Raw genomic sequence first — 14,669 nt, 5'->3', positions numbered from 1 at the left:
TCTTTTTCATTGCTTTGCTAAACTCAATCTGCACATGGAGCAAGCAAGGAGGGAGTGTCAACATGTAGGTGCCAGTGAGAGGCAGAGAGGAAAAAGGTTAAGATACAACAGCTGAAAGTTGTTAGATGGAAACATCATTTTTTTGCAGAGCCTGAGAGCACTGTGGTTTTATAAAACCTCCCATTGTACTGCACTAATAAGTCAAGTGTTTGCAGCCGAGCCAGCAGACACACTCCACAGCATCTATTACCAGTGTGCTTATTTACAAAGGCGGCCAGCAAGACAAAGCCAAACAGAGAAAAGGAAAGACTGAAATACGGACTGGCTTTAATTTAAAATCCTAGGGCTCGGTTTGTCATTTTCTTTTGTGTTTCACCCCCTCCTCCCCATTTTTAATTCAAGGAATGATTATCCAAAGGCAGCCAGCCAAAGGACTGTTTCCCTCTAGGTGTCTCTCTCCCATTTTTATTCTCAGTTTTTTCTCTCACACACACATACACACACACATACACACACGGACCTGGCCTCCCAGTCCAACATTACCTCTCCATTCCCACAGCAACCTCCCACACCCCAGCCCAGTGCTCCCCAGAACACTTCATAACTTTTATAAAGGGGCTGCACACGGAGGAGCCTGTGCTGTCAGGGGAAGAGAAACCAGCGCTGCCAGCAGGGCCCTGTCTGCCCAGCGGGGTCATGGGCAGGACACTGTGGATGATGGGATTTCATCAGAGCAGACACCTGCACCCCTGCTGTACATATGCCTTTACAACTGTTATCACCTGCTTTCAAAAAATGGGATGTGTGGGGCCTGGATTTAACAGATTTGACCAGAAATCCAGAGATATGCACACCACTGCTGTGGTAGTTCAGGAGAAAGCACTGTGGACCTGCTGCAAGCCTTTCCTCTCTGTCTTTGGAGTATTTTACACCCCAACTGAGAGCTTGTGGAAGGAGAGGAACAAAAAGTCCCTCCAGGGATAAATATGTGGTCAGAGTAACACACCTCTGTGCATTACATCCCCCTCAGTGGGGGACAGCGTGGGAAGTGGGATGAGGACAGAGGAGAACAAGACAAAAAGAAAAGGTGGGAGCAATTTTAAATAAAAGGAAAAAGTTACATTAAATTATTGCTTTATTTCTGGTTCTATGCAAGTGTCTGATACACTCCACTCTGACCCCTGAGACTCCATGTCTGCCCCCAAACAGGCCAGTAAGGAGGAGAAAGACCTGAAGGGATCCTGCCCAAAAAAGGAGCCTTCCCAAGACTTGGATCTACAGAGGAGTCTCTTAGTTAAAAGGAAGTCCCCAACCAAGGCAAGCAGTGTCCAGTCCCACTACCATTCCCTGTAGATACTGAAGGCTGGGAGGGAAATGGAAGGAAAAGCTCCAGCCCCAGTGTTTTGAGAAGTGTTCTTCCTCCAGACCATGCATGAACAAGGCATCAGGAGGTGGAGCAGACCCTAACAAAAGGGCACAGGGAAGAAGTCAACCAAGAGAAGAGCACAAGGTGAGAGGGAGGAATTGTGGCAAGATGAGAGTTATCCAGCTCTCCCTCACCTCTTCCCCCCCAGCCCCTGCCTCATCGGATGCGGAGGTAGGAGGGGATGGAGTAATTGAAGAGCAAGTAGTCCATTTTGTATAAATTAAAGAGTCTCCTTTGGTAGAAGGGGCTAATGTCCTGGAAGAACTGGGCTGTCATGTCGTCTGTCGTCCTGGTGGTCTTGGACGAAGCCGGGAACTTGACGCTCGTGTCGGCCCCCACCAGCTGCAGGATGTAGTTGGCATCTTCGGCCAAGGTCTCATACTTGCCCACCACGTCGTAGTGGATGATGCAGGGGTGGCAGAGCGAGTGCACCCGCTCCCAGTGCTCGTTGAAGGGCTCCTCCTGCTGCGTCCGCGGATCCAGCAGGTAGTACACGAACTCCTCGAAGCGCACGTCGTCCCCGCGCTCCAGGGCCCTGTCGCTGGGCTTGTGCCGGTGCCGCCGGATGATCTTGGTCCCGTAGCGCTTGTGGAAGGCTATGTTGTAGCTGAGGGTGAACTTGTTGCGATAGGCCGAGACCAGGCGCTCGAAGGGCTCCCGCACGAAGACAAACTTGAGGTAGCTGCGCAGGCGGTAGTTGATCTCGGGAACGCTGTACTCAGAGAGGGTGCGCAGGTTGGAGGGGACATGGGCCTCGTGGGCAGGGATTTCCAGTGGGTCCTGGTACTTGCCTTGCCCCGTTAGGACCATCATCACCCGCTTCCAGTTAGTGCAGGCCACTTTGGGCACGTAGCAGTAGAGCAGCCCGTGTGTGTCGTCTACCACCAAGTGCCGCAAGTCATCCGGCTGCAGGAGACGCCGCTTGCGGGTGTAACGGCTGCAGACGTTGCTCAACATCTCCCGTCTCTGCTGGTGAACTGCCTGCAGGGATGACTGCTCAAACTGGGGAGAAAAAACCCAACAGAGATGGTCACCAGCTCGCCCAAGCTGACTGTGGCCTACACACAACACCTGGCCCGCAATTGTCCCCACTGCCTCCCCTTTACTGGGTTGGTCTGTCACCCATGTGGGATTTTTGGAGACAGCACTGACTTTGAACACAATCGATTCGGTGCATTTAATTCTTGGACAGGCTGGCATCAAAAGAAAGGACAAAATGTGATGAGGAGCTGGGTGAGAAGAAAAATCAAAGGGGGTGAGGGAAGAACAGGCGGTGCAGAGAGGGTCAGTAAGGGAGCATTTTTTTAAAAGCAGGCACACACACACACACACAGGGCTAACGTGCTCTCCCTTACACCAGCCCGGGGGGATGCATGGCCCCAGGGACAGAAAGCACAGCCTGTTTGTTGGCACAGGGCCCTGCACACCTCCTGCTGCGATGGGGCATTGCTGCCTCACACTGACACCCACACACATGTGCTTGCTGTGACACCCAACCAAGGGCAGAAACGTGGCACACACATTTGGACCTGCTGGATGGAAACAACCTGGGTGTCCTGCCAAGGAAAGGCAAATGGAAATGGTCTCTAACACTGACAGTCAAACCCTGGTGAGCAGGAGGGGAGCTGGAGATGAGGTGGGGTGGCAGGTATGATGGAGAGGAGCAAGGGGCTGAGTAGGTGGTGGTGGGGCCCTTCCGAGGGCTTTGGGTTCCTTCTCCTGAGGGACTTCTTCCACACAGGCCAGCCCAACGCCTCAGCTCTGGTCACAGTTTCCTTTGGCTGCAGGGACGAGGAATCAACACATGGTCCTTTATCTTGAACCCTTCTGACCCCTGCATCAATAACTGGAAGCTGTTGCACTGGCTTGCCAGAAGCCCAGAGTCCCTTAACCCCTGACCCAGCTGAAAACCCCCTCCAGATCTGGGGACATGACCTTTCCTGTCATGGTTTTCATCAAAAATCCCAAAATGTCATTAGAACATCTGGGGAAGGAAACTATTTCCAGGAAGTCAGAAGGGGAAGGTCCCCTCCTCCTCCTGCCCACTCTGTCCCTGTTTTGCTCACAAGGGTTGGGAAGTTCCGTGTTCACCATTGCTGGGAAGATCCAACAGCCTCGTCTGGGAACGGCTGCACCAAGCACCCACTAACCCGGGGAGGCCCTGACCCCACAGGGCTGTGGCTTTAATGCCATGCAGTGACTACCATGTCACAACATCACAGTGGCTCCCACTTCGGGGCTGTAGAGACAGTCCTCCCAGTGTCAGAGGGTGCCACAGCAAACAGCCCTGCAAGTGCACAGATGTGACAACCTCCAGATGAAGGGCAAGGGCAGGCCTTGGTGCCTACACGGCTGCTGAGAGGTGTCACTGCCTAGACATGCCTAAGGACACCCTTTGCCAGGCTTCAGGTGCTCCCTCACTGCTCCCTGGGGGCTAATGAGGTGTTTCAAGGGGCAGTGTTGTAAGGGCTTGTAAAGCTCCTGCCAGGAGCTGGGACACTGAGACAAACTGTCCATCCTGTGGATGACCCAGCAGACCTGCCATCTTCAGAGAGACACGAACATCTGGGCAAACAGCTCCTTCTGCAAGGGATGAACCCCACTCAGACCCTTTTGGATCTCATTTCCACAAAAAAAATAACCTCTCCCAGGACACCTTAGTGACCACTTTCTCCAGGAACCTGCACGGGCAGTAATCTGAGACAGGGACAGGAGAAAGCATCCCATCTTTGCTCCTTCCAACAGAGAGGATGCCCAAACGAAGGAAATGCAGGTGAACAGATGTGGTGGTGACTGCCACCAAGATATGACTCTGACATTGTTGGCTACTGGGCTATAAAGAAAATACAGCACCAAGGGAGGTGATAACCATGGCTGAAGAAGCAATCTCATGCTGCCTTGCAACACAGCCAAACCTTTCAGTAGAAATTTCTTTTGTTTGGAGCCTCCCCATCAGCTTTTAGAATTGGAAAACCTTTTTGCAAGGGCTTAAAAAAAGAGGCATTTTAATAATGTGATTTTTTTCAGGTATTTTTTCCTGCACTTGCATAATTCAAAACTCAGACAGACAGACAGACAGACACTGTCTGCAGGCATGGCAACAAATAAATGTAACTACTTTGCAGCAGCCGCCCACTGGAATAAATGCATGTCTTGCAGTTATTTCAGAGCAAAATTGCTCCCTTCATTTCCTTCTCTTAAAAAGCCAGGGAAATTAAGTATCACTTTTAAGGAAATAACACCACGACATTCCATCAGCGTCAGGGTTTGCTGGCATCATGGCCAAGGGAGTCCATATTTGCCATTTTTCAGAGAGCAAACGTACTTTGGCTGCTTAGAGACACAAGAGCATCAACCTAGACAGTAACACAGAGCAACACACATGGAAAGATCTGGCCCTGGCTGCACCGGGAGCTGCCCACGGGCAGTGGGGAGGCAGCAGGGATGGCACAGCATTGCCCTCTGCTCCCGGGGGCTGCAGCAGATGACAGCCCCATGGACACGGGGAGACGCAGGGCACATTTGGTGGCTGGGGCACGTGGCATGGCACCCGTTGGAGGGTGGCTTCCCACAGGACTTCCTGCAGAGACGCTGTGGGTGAAGATCCCTCTGCAAAGGCATGTGTGGCTGCACGAGGGCAAAACTGCCTGCCCTGGGGGAAATGCAGCAGAAAGAAACAAACAAACACTTTTTGCAGCTCCAACCACAAACCCCGATGTGAAGGGGAAGCAGGACACCTTCCCTGATTCCTGCACAGGGAGGGACCCACTAACCCCACCTGGAGGGGAGTGATCCTCCTCCCAAGCTGTGCCTGGCTGCTCATTTTTCAGCAGGTATCGCTGGCACAGCTCAGAGTCATGGAGAGGCCTGAGATGTCCCAGGATTATAAATCCCCCACGGCTGACTCCAGATATATATATATATATATATATATATATATGTGCACATACCTATGTGTGTGCATATATATACAGCACTTAACACAGAAACATCTGTCAACTACTAGCTCAGGAAGGGCAGCAATGATGCTCTTGTCCTGCTATGATGGCCCAGAGAAGGCTTTGAAATGTTCAGATGGTGAAATTTCCCAGGTTTGTCCAGCTATGGCTCAGCCCACTGGTAATTAAAAGGTTTGCCCAAGTACCAGCAAGTGCCATTAGCAGTTTTTATCAAGTTACTCCCCCAGGCAGTGTGGTCTTGTCTTTTAGACACAGCCAAAGGCTCAGCTGCAAGGACCTTGGGGGTGGCTGGACATGGCACAGTGCCCCACACACCAGAGGGGTGGCAGACAGGGTCAGCACTCAGTGCTCCACTCGATCTTCACCCCACCACTTCTTGGTCCCTGTCCCCTTACCTGGTCACTCTCATACAGGGCCTGGAGTGGGCTGCGACCAGCCTTGCCTTGCCAGGTGGATCTCATATCTTCAGAGGCTGAAAAAGGAGTGAGGAAAGTCAGAGGGGTTGGAAGGGTCTGTTTCCCTCACCTTCTCTTGAGATGCCCAAGTTGGGATAAGGCAACATCTACCAAGAAGAGACAAACCCATTTTGCTCTGGAAGTGATGCTCAAGCAATGCTCTTCCCTGCCCCTTACTTTTTAACAAAACCTGCAGTTAGGAGTCAAAAGGTCCAGACCTATTTTTTAACAAATAAAAGACCATAAATAAAGGTAATTGCTCTTGTTACAATCTCAAGAGCAATTGGGAAAAGTTTGATCCATATGCTTTCGGGAAATGCCACTTCCCCCAGGCTGTATGTTTGAGGGAATGGCCCAGAGGAGACAGGACCTGACCAGCATTGCCACAGCCCTGTGAGGGGTGAGATGTCCTCTGTGCTTGGCAGAGGTAAGGGGCAGATCCAACACTGGCAGCTCTGTGCTGAGCCCCCACAGGCTCAGAGTTTGCACTTCCAGGCTCAGAGACACAGACAGGAGCACACAAACTGGTCAGGTGCTTTGTTCTGACTGGTAAATTAACTGAAGCTCTTACTAGCTATTTATATTTTTTTTCTTTCCTTCTAAACCAGCAGCATCTTCTCTGGTGTTTGAAGCTCAAGACAGCCACCCAGACAGTCCTTGCCCCCTCCCTGCCCTGCAGATCAGCTGTTTCACTTTGGAGCTCCATTTGCAGCAGCACCAAACCCAAGGCTGGATCTGGCCAGCCATGAGCGCTGCACCAGAAACCCAATCAGTGACAGCTGCTCAAGTTCTCATGTTCATAAATTATTTAGGGATGCAACCACCTTCCAGGCTAGGAAGCATCTGCTTCAGCTGCCATTCCTCAGCCCCAGGGACCTGTTTCCAGCACAGGGGGGGCAGAACCATGTGGCCTGGATATCCCAAACCAACCCATAGAGCCAGCCATGGCAGGGGCACAGGCTCTTGCTTGCAGCAACACCTCCAAGCAGCTCTCCCACCACCCACCCACCCTCTGCTTCTTGGCTCTGACTCTCTCCATTGGCAGAGGATGCCACGACAGTTTCCACATGAGAAGGTTTGTAACCATGGGGGTTGTGCAGCCCTGGAGTTGGCTTCCACAGAAGGAATCACACCATGAATTTTAAAATTGAGAATTATGTTTTTTCTGAAGGGGAAGATAGGACACATTGTTCAGGAAACTGTGGCCTGGGAGGCTCTTCCAGTCCTCCAAGTTCCTGGAAAAAGCATCTGCCACAAGCCATTTCTGGCAATGTGAAGGTTTATAACAGAAGCTTTTCGCATGACAGTTTGGAGCTCTGGATCTTTTCATTCACTGACCGTCACCAAACAACCCCAAATTTGTTATACAAGTCCCAGATGGCATCTGTATAACCAAAATAACCAGAAGGAAATATCCAGATCCTGTATTCATTTTCACAGGCTTGTATTTTGCTTAAATGAAAACTGCTCCAAAGCACAAAGTCACCAGGGTCTCAACTAAACATTATTCATTCCTGGAGCTGTAATTAGGAGGAAATGACTGCCTGACCTCACAAGATTTCATCAGCAGTGCCTGTACGCTTGCGCGTCTGTGGGAAATGACACTTCCTGCAGCACTGGATTGATCAAGATGTGACTCGACGAGAAGGCACAGTTTCTTCCTCAATCCTCTATATCAGTTACCCCACAGGAGGGTGAAATGGCATCTGTGCCAGTGGGAGATAAGCAGAAAATCCAATGTACAGTGCTGGGCTGAGATGCTCATCCCAGAGGAGCCTCGTTTCACATTTCCAGGTGTTCCACATTTTCAGCTCTCTGCAAATGGCAGGGAATGAGATCGACCTTGAAAACTCAACTCACTGCAGCTCACATCTGCAAACAGAGAACACTAAACTTGAGCCCCTTTCCCCTTTGGCTGGGGCTGATAAACTCTTGTTGGATGCAGGACTGTGACCCCGCTGAGGTCTGCCAGCAGAACCTTGCAGCAGACACTGCTCCTGTATTTAGTAAAAACAATGTGGAGGCGTTTGTTTTCGAGATTAACAGGCACATCAGCCAGAACCTTCCTCACCGGGACAGAAGCAAACCCCGGGTGGTTCAGGCTGACTGAAGGCTGCTAGAAATGCAAATAGCTCGTGCTGGTGCTGCTCAGAGCGGCATGGAAATGTCCCAGGGAAAGGCTTCAGTGCCTGTAGCAGCGTCAGGTCATGGCCCCTGGAGGAGCGCTGGCTCGGCAGGAGGCTCTTTGGGCTCAACAAAAGGCAAATCTGCAGCAAAGTGGGGAGGGAGCAGAGGTCAGGCAGATCACAGCCATGCTCTGACCTCTTTAGTCCTCTTCTTTTCAGAGGGACCAGTCTGGCCAGTGGCTGCTGCACCTCACGGGGCTCTTGCCAACAGCCCCAGCAGAAACGTTGCAGAATGGATTTCCTCCAGCCCTTCCCCAGCGCAAGATCTGGCAGAGAACAAGGCATCTTCTCTGGATAGCAGCAAACGCCCTAGGATCCCTGCTATGCTCTGGCTGTACAGGGTTCCAGAAAAAAAAGGGGAAGAGAGGGAAAAAAAAAAAAATGGAAAAAAATCCCTGCCAGGCTGCTCCCGTGCAGCTGGAGGAGGCCGGGAGTGCTGAGCTGGCAGGGGAAGACACCGGTGCTGGCCGCATCCTGACGGCCTGCGCGCTCCAAAGCGATGACACCATCCCTGCCCCGTGTGCTGCCAAAGCCTTCAGAGCAAGGCCTGGCCCAGCAGCAGGGTTTTGGTTATTACAAGGCTCCACTGCAGGAAGTCTCCCTGCTCAGAAACTGTCTGCTTGCACTACACACGGCATCCCGAGGAGAAAGGCAGCCGGGATCCTGGCTGGGCCATGACAGTGACTTTTGGAGCCAGGGTTAAGCCCCGTGGCAGAGGGGCAGATGCAGCTGCGGCCCTGCACGGCTCCATGAAGCATCGGTGCATGAGGACGGCAGCATCCACTGTGTCCCATGGGATGGAATGTCCATTCTCCATAAGGCTGGGTCAGAGCGGCTGCAGGTGTGTGAACAGAGACAAGTCCAGGCTGTCTGTGCCCAAAGCATCCCCAAAACATCTGGGATCACCTGGCTGTCACAGCGGTAGGCAGGCCAGGGCTGCTGCAACCCACTTGAGCCAGCAGCAGGCTGTAGACAGTGATTTAATGGAGTCCACCCCACTAAGATCAGCCTTTGACACCCAACACAGCCCTGCCCCATGACCCCAAGCTGTGGCCACCCCCTGTTCACCACCCCTCAGCCCCACCAGCTGCAGCACCACTGCTCACACAGTCCTGTCTCAGCCCTCCCTGTTGCCAGACACTGGCTGGAATTTACACATGTCTCCTACTCCACTCATTCATGCTGAGAGTGAGTCAAGCATCCCATTTATGGTTTACCCATATCTAGAATGCCCCTGGAACTCCCAAGAAGTTTGGGAAGGCCAAGGAGCACTGAAATAAATGGTGTTGAGGAGGGAGTATCATGTGATGAATTAATGGTTTGTGCTGCGTTTTGGTGCCATGGCCCTGAGTACAGAAGGATATTCAATCATGCAGGAGCTGCCAAGATCTTCACATCCTGGCTCTTCTCCTGACTTTATAGCTTGTTGCCGAGGTTTCCAGATTCCACCACACGCAGTGGTAATCCTTGGCAATTTAGCATTGCCACAATTGCATCTGAAAGCAGGGACATCACTTAGCCAAGGCATATCAACTTTCTAAAGCAGAAAAACCACCAACCCTTGGCAAGTGCAGGATCACTATTTGGGTGAGAAGTATCAACACAGTGCATGTCCATGATCCAAATTTGAAGTGTTTTTCACTGAGACAAGCAGAAGGAAGTATCTGTCCTCTGAATCTTCAAATGATGAGGCAAGGGAATAGGAGTGACGTGGAGCAGGAGACCAAAACCACTGTGCTGAGGCAGGGACACTGACCAGAAATCACTGAATAAGATGCGCCTGAAAGGAAGCTCAGGCACATTTTTGAGTCTCCTGTGCTACAAGGGCTTTCAGACTTTCTTTTGGAGCTTAAAAAGATGCCACACTTCCTCCCTTCTTCCCTCCTGTAGCCCAGATTTCAGTGCTGTCCCATTACAGCTGAAGCTACTCTCCTGCAGTGTGTGACATCAAGACCGAAGCAGGATCTGGGGCTTCAATGTCTTGCCAGCTGTCCTTGGAAAAGGGAATAGATTTTAAAGCTGTGAATATTTAGGTGTACTAGCTGATTGCAAAGACAGCCAGACATGTGTGAAGTGAGGGAAAGACTGGATCATGCCAATTCCAGACTTCTGGAAGCAGCACTGAAAGAATATGCTGTTTTGGCTGCAGAGACCCTTAATAAGGGAGGGAGGTTCTCTGCAACCACAACAGCAAATCCAGTGCGTGAATTGAAGAGTTTGGCTTGGAGACAGGATTCAGGCAGCAACAAGCCTGCTAGGCTGACATCAGCATTACCCAGGCTTTAGAAAACAGTCTGAAGGAAAGAAAGCAATTAAAAGATGTGGGTGCAACTGGATAATAAATAATTTAGAATGAAAATCAACATGGCATTTACCAGGCACTGCTCATACCCAAGCAAACTTGTCTGTAAATAAAATTAGCTGTTTCTGTAGATCAAGCCATGTGGTAGATCCTCACCCAGATACACACAGTACATGAGAAGCAACACAGCACAGGAAACAAGGACTTCAGTCAGAGAGGATGAAGTTTAGAAGGTGAACTGTAAAGATCACGAGCAATGAGAAAGCAAGTGGCACTGAAATGAGAAATACTGGGCAGAGGGCAGATTTCTAGAAATATACCTCCCAGACTGGCTTTGGGATTAATACTTTGAGAAGGAGTTGACATAAAACCAGAAAGATACTGATGATGGAGAAAGAATTGAGAAAGGCTGCCATGGCAGGAAGAGACTGAAAGACCAACAGGGGACCTGAAGTTCTTCCTGGATGAGGGGAGTGGAAATTTAATAGCCTTTAATTTCACAATGTTGGAATTCAGCAGTTTCTGCTACTTTGGTGCTGGAAGTGGCAGGAGGTCCCAGATGCATTAGTTCTGGGCCATCAACTGCTAGTGTGACAGTCATAAAAAAAGGCAAATGAAGCCCTGAAACAAATCAGGTGAGATATTTGCCATCGCAGCAAAAGAAAGCATTATCCATATGGTATTACCCATAGCATTGGTGACCCTCACCTGCAGCACTGACAGCTCTGCTCTCCTGGGACCGAGGCAGATCCAGAGCTGCTGAGAAGCGCTGCCAGGTGACCAGGTGACCCCAGGACCTGCTGCACCATGGGAGGCTGCACGGGTGGGATGTGTGTATGAGCTGAGCCGGGATGTGACTGCCCCTTCAACAGGCCAGCAGAGAAGGATGGGAGGTGTTTCACATGCAGGACATCATCATGCCCATTCGCTCAGGTACCAGATAGGAAGAGGTTTGGAAACCCCAGATTGGTCAGAATCAGTGGCTGGGATGCAACAGGAAGAATCCTAACTCATTTTGGGCTGGAGGATGAAGCTTTCAGATATTTTCCAGGCTGGACCCTGGGGCCACAAGGAGCCAAAAACTCTACGTGTGGTCTCCAATATGAAGCACGGGAGAGGGTTAACACCTGGAGGAGATCCAGTGGTCTCCAGCCAAGGGAAGTAAAGAGACAGCACATGTACTTGCACATGAGCAGGCACCCCAGAGGCCCTGAGGAGCTAATCCTGACCCCACCACGGCCTCCCCGCTGCCGTCTCGCAGCCCCAGCTTTGCTTCCTGTTGTGTCTGCGCAAAACCTAAAAAAAGAGAAAAAAATAATTGTGGTGCCTGACATGATCAGTGTAAATTACAGCCTGCAAATGCCAGCAGGTCAGTGGGAGAGGTGCTTTGTTCTGTAGGAAGACTCAGTTCTCAGGGCAGACTCTCTCAGAAGGGGATGTTCTCTCTCACACCAAAGAAAAAGTTCTGAAAATGAAGGTGATATTTTTGATGGATTCTGACTTGAACAAAGGAAAAAGGACTGGTGACAGGAGCTGTCTGCCTGGCACACATGCCATGTGTGCAGCTGAACTGCATTCATGGGAGAAAGAAGAGTGTACAGTGGGAAACAAATAACTGTATTACCAGAAGGGTAAACAATGCCCAGAGCTCTATGGTGTACAGGGATTAGCACTTGTTTTAAGTCAGTCACTGACAGAGGCAGAAATTAGGACCTGGATCTCTTTGTGGGCACAGCAATGAGCTTCTCCAGACCTTGCTGACTCCTCTCCAGGACCTGCCAGGGGCAATGAGTGAGTGCTTCAGTCACAGCAGTGACGGCTCACTCACCCCTGACCACAAAGATGCTGCTCCACAAAGACAGGCTCCTCACTACTGAAATAACACACCCAAGAGATACAGAGAAGGATCCTGCCATAGAATTTCTGAGAAGATATTGTGACTGTGCTAGTCAAAGCCAAACCCTAGCTGCAGTCATCGGCTGCTAAATCTGTCCATGTTTTGATTTTAACATCCAAGCAGAACAAAAAAAAGGAAAAAAGGAGAAAAATAAAATAAAGTTTGGCAGCAGCAGTGATGGATCCAGAAAGTTCTTGCAGTCTGAGCTCAGTTTTCCCTTCTGGTTTGATAGCAAAGACTGGGACATGCAGCTAGAAACCCAGACTACATGAGGATGGTCCAGGACATGGAGGCCAAGAAATCCCACATGGGAGCACCAGTTGAACTCCTGGGCAGTGTTCAGTGGTCCACATGAAGAGCCCTGCCTGGAAGGATCAGAGCTATAGGGCCAAACAGGGCTGTGTTCAGAAAGCACTTTACTGCTAGGAAGCTCTGGCTTTTATGCTTGGGCTCCTACTGGTGGAGAACACATTTCCTTAATTTCTGCCTACTCACAAAGGCTGATTATTGCTTGTTGTTTTGGTTTTCTTTTAAAAGACAGATACTTCTCAAAACAATGGTGATGTGAGAAACCAACATCAGAATCCCACAGAGAACTCCAGACTCACTTACTGCCTTAAAGTTGTGGAAGGTAGTGACCTCTCTTTGACAGACAAGATGACCAAATAAGTGACCATTTGCTTTCTCACATCATACACTTGGCTGTGAAGAACTGTGGCAATTCTGGTGTTCACAGAGCTAGGGGAGGACCTCTGGGAATTATTCCTATTTTAATCCTCACTGAAAGGTTTTGATTTGGGAATGGGAATTTTTAGCTCCAAAAGCAAATCAAATGTTTGGCTTCATAGAGGCAATCAAATCTCCTTAGATTCTTGTGACTGCTCATTTTTACTGCATCTAGAAAGTCAAGGATATAGACAACAGAGGCTTAATTAAAAAGCTTAAGAAATGAAAAGAAATCTAATAGAGCCACATGATTGATTTGCTTAAATGCATCCTTCAGCTTTGTGAATTCAGACACAACCACATCTGCTGGGGAGCTGCAAGCGTAAGGAGGTGTAAGTGGCTGGGCTCACCCAGGTGTCTGCACCCAGAACACTCAGAGGGAGTGGGCAGCATCCATGCCCCATTTTGGCAGGTAACTGGCAGCAGAGCACATACACAAGAAAGAATTTTGGGGAGAGAAAACATGTCACAGCAATATTCAGACAAGCACAGGCAATGGCAAAAAGCAACCAGCCCTAAGGAGAACAACCAGAAGAGATGATTTCTGGTCTCTTCCCTGGGCCTCTCCCAGGGTCAGTACTACTCCGCAAGAAGAGAGCTCAGATATCAACCCACAACAGCCCCCACCTTGCACAGCTTCCACGTGGCAGCAAACAGATCCCTGCAGAGCAAATGCTGGACTTGACCTCTTTTGTTCATCCTGGGGCTGTGCCAGTGAGTGGTGAGCAGGAAGAGTGATGGAGGGGAGCTGGCATCAACTCTCAAACTCTGTAACTCTAATATTTACAATACAAACATGCATTTCTTGTTCCAAACCAACATCCTCTGTAGCTCAGGAAATGCCCCCGTGGCCCTTCCCACCATTGCTTCTCTTCTTAGGGTGCTTTTCTCCCCAGTTATGCCTTGTTCAGCCTGTTCTGCCTCATGACAATGTCCTCTAGCAGAGGCTCTGCACTGACACAGGTAGCAGACTGCCACCTAACACAGCCCCATGCAGTGTGGTCACAGGCAGACCCACCACTGGCCTCCTCCAGTGTTTTCCTTGCTCATGAACAAGCCAGCAATGTATAACCCAAGCTATTCCTGACAGCCTGCCCTCAGCTCTGTGGGCCAAGCCTTGGAAAGCGCTGCCTGCTCTGCCTGTCTCTCTGCTGAGGTACAGGCGGCGGAGAGTCTGCTGGAGATGCCTGTCTCGGCTCACTTGTTAGGGAACAGGAATAATTCTCCATCAGACCTTCCCCTGCCAGCTCCCCTCCTGTTCCCTACAGCAGACTGACAACCTGGAGCATCCTGGGGAGCAGCAGGACCTTCCCCATACTTGCTCCAGAGCATTTTTAGACATTAGAGCAGAGCCAAGGGCCAGGATGGTTGTACCCCTGCAAGGGTCCTGGAGCAGGTCCTTCCCAGATAACCCAGCCAGGCTAACGCAGCTCATCAGAAGGGCAGGACCTCTGTGATTCTGCTTCCCTGAACAGATCAGCAGGCAGGCACAGCCCTGTGCCCTGCAAAGCCATCACATGATTCAGTGGCATTCCTCCATGTCACCAGTTCAGCCACAACCCTCAGGCACTGGCATGGCACCAGGAAGCTCAACTGTCCCTCTGAAACCACTGGGCAAGTGTCTGTCACCAGCCCTGCACCCTAACTCTCAGGCTCAGAAATTGCCTCAAGTAGCTTGGTTGTGGGCCATACAACTCTATTTTGAAGCACAGCCAGCA

General features: G+C 50.5%; 1 protein-coding gene across 3 annotated transcripts in view; it reads right to left on the bottom strand.

The window, feature by feature from the left end:
• Window positions 1-305: 305 nt before the first annotated feature.
• Window positions 306-14,669, bottom strand: part of CHST13 (carbohydrate sulfotransferase 13) — a 71,953-nt gene continuing 57,589 nt past the window's right edge. For 2 of the 3 annotated variants that reach the window (XM_019280494.3, XM_039559188.1), the window contains 2 exons: window positions 5,781-5,857; window positions 306-2,428 (listed from right to left, as the gene is read on the bottom strand). In XM_019280494.3, coding sequence (XP_019136039.2) covers window positions 1,583-2,428; window positions 5,781-5,846 — 912 coding nt within the window. In that variant the 5' untranslated portion in view covers window positions 5,847-5,857 and the 3' untranslated portion in view covers window positions 306-1,582. Of the gene's footprint in view, window positions 2,429-5,780; window positions 5,858-7,389; window positions 9,031-14,669 lie in introns of those variants that run through there. The other variant, XM_019280495.3, reaches the window with a different exon arrangement.

This window comes from Corvus cornix, chromosome 12 (genome assembly GCF_000738735.6).
Source record: "Corvus cornix cornix isolate S_Up_H32 chromosome 12, ASM73873v5, whole genome shotgun sequence".
Taxonomy (NCBI): Eukaryota; Metazoa; Chordata; class Aves; order Passeriformes; family Corvidae; genus Corvus; species Corvus cornix.
Note: the sequence above shows the minus strand (reverse complement) of the source record. Positions and strands in the feature narration are given on the sequence as shown.